The sequence below is a fragment of the Somniosus microcephalus genome, unplaced genomic scaffold (genome assembly GCF_052327205.1).
Source record: "Somniosus microcephalus isolate GS21.2 unplaced genomic scaffold, FLI_Smic_1.0 unresolved_chr5, whole genome shotgun sequence".
Taxonomy (NCBI): Eukaryota; Metazoa; Chordata; class Chondrichthyes; order Squaliformes; family Somniosidae; genus Somniosus; species Somniosus microcephalus.
In genome coordinates, this window is record NW_028225183.1 from 44,145,489 (window position 1) to 44,154,261 (window position 8,773).

The window sequence follows — 8,773 nt, forward strand, 5'->3', positions numbered from 1 at the left end:
GCAACTATTTTAAATTGGAGAGAAATAACCTGAACATCTTGTTTACGTTCAGATTAAGATGATTGCAAGTGTTATTGGTCCTGACTAAAGCTCCAAAGACCTTTGGCGAGTGATCTGTAAATACAGAGGCTTTCAATTTAAAATTAGAGCGATGGTGGTACAGTGATGAGCCCAGCTGCCCTTCCTAGCGAGCTGACTCGGGTTCGAATTCTCGGTATCATGGGGTGAGGGCTCAGTCCAAGTGGAATGAATCTCACTCTCACACACAGTACCAGAGACTGACAGATACAGAATTAATTTAACTCTCATACACTGGATCAGAGACTAATATATACCGAATGAATCCCACACTTTCATACAACACCAGAGACAGAGAGATACTGAATTAATCTAACTCTCACATATAGAATCATAGACTGACAAAGAGAGAATGAATCTCAGACTCATGTACAGAACCAGAAAATGATCGAGACAAAGTGAATTCCAATCTGATACAGAGTATTAAAGACTTCTGATACAGAATGAATCTCACTCTCAAATATAATACCAGAAACTGACAGACACAGAATGTACCTCACTGTCACATAGAGCATCAGACACTGACTAATACAGAATCAATCCGCACTGAAACAGATTGTCAGAGACTGACAGGTGCAGGATAAATCTCACACTCACATACTGTATCAGAGACAGACACACAGAATAAATCTCACACTCACATACTGTATCAGAGACAGACACACAGAATAAATCTCACACTCACATACTGTATCAGAGACAGACACACAGAATAAATCTCACACTCACATACTGTATCAGAGACAGACACACAGAATAAATCTCACACTCACATACTGTATCAGAGACAGACACACAGAATAAATCTCACACTCACATACTGTATCAGAGACAGACACACAGAATAAATCTCACACTCACATACTGTATCAGAGACAGACACACAGAATAAATCTCACACTCACATACTGTATCAGAGACAGACACACAGAATAAATCTCACACTCACATACTGTATCAGAGACAGACACACAGAATAAATCTCACACTCACATACTGTATCAGAGACAGACACACAGAATAAATCTCACACTCACATACTGTATCAGAGACAGACACACAGAATAAATCTCACACTCACATACTGTATCAGAGACAGACACACAGAATAAATCTCACACTCACATACTGTATCAGAGACAGACACACAGAATAAATCTCACACTCACATACTGTATCAGAGACAGACACACAGAATAAATCTCACACTCACATACTGTATCAGAGACAGACACACAGAATAAATCTCACACTCACATACTGTATCAGAGACAGACACACAGAATAAATCTCACACTCACATACTGTATCAGAGACAGACACACAGAATAAATCTCACACTCACATACTGTATCAGAGACAGACACACAGAATAAATCTCACACTCACATACTGTATCAGAGACAGACACACAGAATAAATCTCACACTCACATACTGTATCAGAGACACTATTCACACCTTTGATTGCTGTGATTATCTTTCTGCCGAGGTGTAATAAAGGGCAGTTAGAAAGATTACCTGTAATCATCTGGCAGTATTCTCTGACTATATATGCTGTGTCTATATGCATTTCTCCTCTTCACCTGACGAAGGAGCAGCGCTCTGAAAGCTTGTGATTTCAAATAAAGCTGTTGGACTATAACCTGGTGTTGTGTGACTTCTTACATTTGTATCAGAGACAGACACACAGAATAAATCTCACACTTACATACAGTACCAGACAATGACAGACAGAATTAAACTGATATTCACATACAGCATCAGAGATGACAGATACTCAGCATGAATCTCACACTCTCATACATAGAAACTTAGATTTTGGAGCAGGAGTAGGCCATTTGGCCCCTCGAGCCCGCTCCGCCATTTAATGAGATCATGGCTAATCATCCAAATTCAGTACCCTGTCTCTGCTTTCTCCCCATATCCCTTGATCCCTTTAGCCTCAAGAAATATATCCACCTCCTCCTTGAATATATTTAATGAATTGGCCTCAACTGCCCTGTGTGGCAGAGAATTCCACAGGTTCACAAGCTCAATCCCTCCTCAGCTCAATCCTAAATGGCTTACCCCTTATCCTTAGACTGTGACCCCTGATTCTGAACTCCCCTGTCATCAGGAACATCTTTCCTGCATCTAGTCTGTCTAGTCCTGTTAGAATTTTATAAGTTTCAATGAGATCCCCTCTCATTCTTCTAAACTCTAGCGAATATAAGCCTAATCGACCCAATCTCTCCTCATACATTACCAGATAATGACAGAGACAGAATTAATCTAAATCTAGCATACAGTACAGAATAAATCCCAAACTCACATGCCATACCAGGAAATGACAGGTATAGAATAAATCTCAAACTCACATACAGTATCACAGATTGGCAGAGAAAGAGAATGAATCTCACACTGACACAGATTATCAGACGGTGACAGACCCAGAATGAATATACACTCGTACACAGTACCAGCAAATGATAGAGACAAAGTGAACCCCACATTAAAGACTGATTGGTGCAAAATGAATCTCACTCTCACATACAGTACCAGAGATTGACAGATATATAATACTCTAGCACACACATACAGAACAGAGACTGACAGACAGTGCATCAGAGGGCCTGGCAGATACAGAATGAGGCCACAATTACATGCAGTACAATTGATTTACATGTAGATTTAGTCCCACACTCACATACAGTACCAGGTACTAGCAGAAATGGAATGAATCTCAAACTAACATCAAGTGGCAGAGACTGATAGATGCAGTACGATTCCCACTTTCATAATCCGAGTGAGTAGCAGATTCATGCAGAATTCTTCGCTGAAAGACAGTACAAGAGACAGACTGATTCCGAACTAATTGGACACTAACATCCAGTACCAGAGACTGACAGATCCAGAATGACTCACACACTCACAATCAGTACCAGAGACTGACAGATACAGAATGACTCACACACTCACAATCAGTACCAGAGACTGACAGATACAGAATGAGTCCCACACTCACAATCAGTACCAGAGACTGAGAGATACAGAATGACTCACACACTCACAATCAGTACCAGAGACTGACAGATCCAGAATGTCTCACACACTCACAATCAGTACCAGAGACTGACAGATCCAGAATGACTTACACACTCACAATCAGTACCAGAGACTGACAGATCCAGAATGACTCACACACTCACAATCAGTACCAGAGACTACAGATACAGAATGACTCACACACTCACGATCAGTACCAGAGACTGACAGATACAGAATGAGTCCCACACTCACAATCAGTACCAGAGACTGACAGATCCAGAATGACTCCCACACTCACAATCAGTACCAGAGACTGACAGATACAGAATGACTCACACACTCACAATCAGTACCAGAGACTGACAGATACAGAATGACTCACACACTCACAATCAGTACCAGAGACTGACAGATCCAGAATGACTCACACACTCACAATCAGTACTAGAGACTGACAGATCCAGAATGACTCACACACTCACAATCAGTACCAGAGACTGACAGATCCAGAATGACTCACACACTCACAATCAGTACCAGAGACTGACAGATCCAGAATGACTCACACACTCACAATCAGTACCAGAGACTGACAGATCCCGAATGACTCACACACTCACAATCAGTACCAGAGACTGAGATACAGAATGACTCACACACTCACAATCAGTACCAAAGACTGACAGATACAGAATGAGTCCCACACTCACAATCAGTACCAGAGACTGACAGATACAGAATGACTCACACACTCACAATCAGTACCAGAGACTGACAGATACAGAATGACTCACACACTCACAATCAGTACCAGAGACTGACAGATCCAGAATGACTCACACACTCACAATCAGTACCAGAGACTGACCGATCCAGAATGACTCACACACTCACAATCAGTACCAGAGACTGACAGATCCAGAATGACTCACACACTCACAATCAGTACCAGAGACTGACAGATCCAGAATGACTCACACACTCACAATCAGTACCAGAGACTGACAGATCCAGAATGACTCACACACTCACAATCAGTACCAGAGACTGACAGATCCAGAATGACTCACACACTCACAATCGGTACTAGAGACTGACAGATACAGAATGACTCACACATTCACAATCAGTACCTTGACTGACAGATACAGAATGACTCACACTCACAATCAGTACCAGAGACTGACAGATCCAGAATGACTCACACACTCACAATCAGTACCAGAGACTGACAGATCCAGAATGACTCACACACTCACAATCAGTACCAGAGACTGACAGATCCAGAATGACTCACACACTCACAATCAGTACCAGAGACTGACAGATACAGAATGAGTCCCACACTCACAATCAGTACCAGAGACTGACAGATCCAGAATGACTCACACACTCACAATCAGTAACATGAGACTGACAGATACAGAGTGACTCACATACTCACAATCAGTACCAGAGACTGACCGATCGAGATTGACTCACACACTCACAATCTGTACCAGAGACTGACAGATACAGAATGACTAACACACTCACAATCAGTACCAGAGACTGACAGATCCAGAATGACTCACACACTCACAATCAGTACCAGAGACTGACAGATACAGAATGACTCACACACTCACAATCAGTACCAGAGACTGACAGATCCAGAATGACTCACACACTCACAATCAGTACCAGAGACTGACAGATACAGAATGACTCACACACTCACAATCAGTACCAGAGACTGACAGATACAGAATGACTCACACACTCACAATCAGTACCAGAGACAGACAGATACAGAATGAGTCACACACTCACAAGCAGTACCAGAGACTGACAGATACAGAATGACTCACACACTCACAATCAGTACCAGAGACTGACAGATCCAGAATGACTCACACACTCACAATCAGTACCAGAGACTGACTGATCCAGAATGACTCACACACTCACAATCAGTACCAGAGACTGACAGATCCAGAATGACTCACACACTCACAAGCAGTACCAGAGACTGACAGATACAGAATGAGTCCCACACTCACAATCAGTACCAGAGACTGACAGATACAGAATGACTCACACACTCACAAGCAGTACCAGAGACTGACAGATACAGAATGACTCACACACTCACAATCAGTACCAGAGACTGACAGATACAGAATGACTCACACGCTCACAAGCAGAACCAGAGACTGACAGATACAGAATGACTCACACACTCACAATCAGTACCAGTGACGGACAGATACAGAATGAGTCCCACACTCACACACAGTACCAGAGACTGACAGATACAGAATGACTCACACACTGACAATCAGTACCAGTGACAGACAGATGTCGAATGAATCTCAGATTTGCACACCGTCCTAGTGACAGGCAGATGTAGAATGAATCTCAGACTCACACTCTACCAGAAAATGACAGATTCAGAGTCAATAACAACACTGACACACGGTACAAGATAGAATACCACCCTGACACTTAGTCATAGTCATAGAGTCATAGAGTTATACAGCACAGAAAGAGGCCCTTCGGCCCATCGTGTCCACGCCAGCCATCAAGCACTGTCTATTCTATCGCCGCTCCTTCATCATCACTGGCTCAAAATCCTGGAACTCCCTCCCTAACAGCACTGTGGGAGTACCTTCATCACACGGACTGCAACGGTTCAAGAACCTGTCTCACCAAAAGCTTCTCAAAGGGCAATTAGGGATGGGCAATAAATGCTGTCCTTGCCAGCGATGCCCACATCCCATGAACGAATAAAAAAAAAGTGACGGACAGGAAACTAAAGGATTCCACGCTCACATACCGTAACAGAGACTGAGATTGAGAATGATTCCTACACTTACATAAATCAATTCTATTTCAGTTTCAATTTTATTTGTCACATAACCAAATACAACAAGTGAAATCCAGTCAGTGAAATGTTTTTTTCTTAACGAGCCGAGCGCACCAATCAACAAAGGACACTTAGCTGCCTGGGATGCACGGAGCCCGCAAGGACGGCAGAGACTGAGTGATACAGAACTATCCCCACACACACAGTATTAGAGATTGGCAGATGCAGAACTAAAGTGGCGGAGACCACACCGCAATGCGTGAATATAGTGCACAAATTGGAGGAAGTCTATCTAACTGGCTGTCCCGTCCGGAAGGAGTGTTTGCGGCCCTGGAAGATGGTCTGGGAAATGGTGAATGGGCAGATGTCACACACGCACTTGCAGGGGGAGTACTGGTGGCAAACACTCAGTCTGATTGGATACCTAAAGAAGCCAATCAGAGATATGCAGAAGAATGGAAATTGACATCATTCCTAACCAGCCAATCACAATCATTGCCTTCACCCATCCCTCATTAGCATAGGACTGTGGGGGTTGCCTATATATTCCGAGCGCGGAGCAAGTTTGAGTCATTTTGTTGCTGAAATCGAGCTTAAGAATGGTGGACGCAAAGAAGACAGCTGCTAAGAAGGGCGCTAAGAAAACCGTCACTAAACCGGCAGCGAAAGGCGGTAAGAAGCGCAGAAAGTCGAGGAAGGAGAGTTACTCCATCTACATCTACAAAGTGATGAAGCAGGTTCACCCTGACACCGGCATCTCCTCCAAGGCCATGAGCATCATGAACTCGTTTGTGAACGATGTTTTCGAGCGTATCGCGAGTGAGGCTTCCCGCCTGACCCATTACAACAAGCGGCACACCATCAGCTCCCGGGAGATCCAGACCGCCGTGCGCCTGCTGCTGCCCGGGGAGCTGGCCAAGCACGCCGTGTCGGAAGGGACAAAGGCGGTGACCAAATACACCAGCTCCAAGTAAAACTCCACGCTGTCCTGAAAGAAGAAACTCCAAACACAACGGCTCTTTTAAGAGCCACCCACTATCTCTCTGAAAGAGCTACACAACGCATCGCCTTGTAGATTCAATTTACTGTAATTATTAAGAACGTTTGAAGTTCCAGCTGTAGATGTAGTTTTAATTCTCAGATAAGTAGTTTCATTGACCGGATCGCCCTTAGCGTCGATGTTGTATATCCCGCCCACTAAAACACAAACACGGTCCTTGGTCGCGCTTTGCCTTTGGTCTCAGACCCGTTTATTTGCAGCGCCAGCCGACTAATTAAAAGTTTGTTTTAGGTGTGAGATTCCTATTTCAGTCACCTCGTTCTCTGTCAAGACCTTTGCATTTTTCTAAAGCCAGTTGGGAGTCCATCCGTTTATTAACCGGAGATTTGCTGCATTGTAACAACCCGGAATGGGAGTTATTCGAGATTAGAACGGGGTCAGTTTGAACACTCTGCCCCTCTTTTCTCACAGCAGGACTCCCAGATCTGGTTTCACTCCCGCAGCAGCGCCTGTGCAAAGGATCGATCGATAATCTGTGAATCCTCACTTTTACAAATTTTGAGCTGGAATGTGTCCCGTTACGGAATCAATGGGGAGTTAATCCCGCCCGTGAAAGTGCGATATTCAACCCGAAATTAATCCTGATTGTAACAGCCTGGAATTTGCAAGGGAGAGATGAAATAAGATAAAATGAATTTTTAAAAACATGGTGAAAACTTTGGCTAATGGTATATTTATTAACTTAATTCGCTCGTTTAGGAAAATAATTGGCGGACTTTTCGAATTTTAAAAATGGTTGGTGGTCTGACTGTTGGGGACAGTTATTTCCACACACTTATCATTGGTGGGAAAACCAGACTGTGATTGGTCACCGGAAAACACCAATGAAATGCACCACAGAGAGACCAATCACAAGTAGGCTGTCTTCATTCCTCCAGAAAGTATAAGAAGGGCCGATGTGGGCGGAGACTTTCATTCTTTCTCTGAACGTGTTGATTGTGAAAATGTCTGGCAGAGGAAAAACCGGCGGTAAAGCTCGGGCCAAGGCCAAGTCCCGCTCATCCCGGGCCGGACTGCAGTTCCCTGTGGGCCGGGTTCACAGGCACCTCCGAAAGGGCAACTACGCTGAGCGTGTGGGTGCCGGAGCCCCGGTCTACATGGCTGCTGTGCTCGAGTATCTGACCGCTGAAATCCTGGAGCTGGCCGGCAACGCGGCCCGCGACAACAAGAAGACCCGCATCATCCCCAGACACCTGCAGCTGGCCGTCCGCAACGACGAGGAGCTCAACAGGCTGTTGGGAGGGGTGACCATCGCTCAGGGCGGGGTGCTGCCTAATATCCAGGCGGTGCTGCTGCCCAAGAAAACCAGCACTGCCAGCTCCAAGAGCAAGTAAAGCGGACAAGATTCAATCTGATAACCCAAAGGCTCTTTTCAGAGCCACCCACAGTTTCCAGGAAAGGGCTGGTTCCTGTTCTGTTCTATGGCTCACAATTATCTCATCTAATTTAACATGTTAAATCTTAAATTCTACTTTGAAATTCACAGATTTGCCCATTAAGTTATCTATCCACCACTCACCTGACAATCAGACGCTGCCACACAGACAGAGTGACTGATACAATTGCTGTCCTGTATGAACGAACACTCCCTCACTCACATGCAGTACCAGTGAGTGAGCGCTTGTGCTTTTCCTATATTCACCTGTCAATCCCACACTGATACAGTACCAGTGAGTGACAGATAAACTTTCTAGTGTAGCCTCACCAGACAATTAAAATTGTCACATTGTACTAGACAGTGTCAGATACAGTATCGAT

The 8,773-nt window shown here is 44.3% G+C and overlaps 1 protein-coding gene across 1 annotated transcript; it reads left to right on the top strand.

The window, feature by feature from the left end:
• Positions 1-6,542: 6,542 nt before the first annotated feature.
• LOC147088067 (histone H2B-like) lies at positions 6,543-6,958 on the top strand. The gene has a single exon (XM_085977883.1). It carries the CDS (start codon positions 6,555-6,557, stop codon positions 6,927-6,929), a length of 375 nt encoding a protein of 124 aa, XP_085834009.1. The 5' UTR covers positions 6,543-6,554; the 3' UTR covers positions 6,930-6,958.
• The last annotated feature ends 1,815 nt before the right edge of the window (positions 6,959-8,773 follow it).

Coding starts and splice junctions, on each gene's coding strand:
- LOC147088067 (XM_085977883.1), top strand. CDS start 6,555: ATGGTGGACGCAAAGAAGACAGCTGCTAAGAAGGGCGCTAAGAAAACC.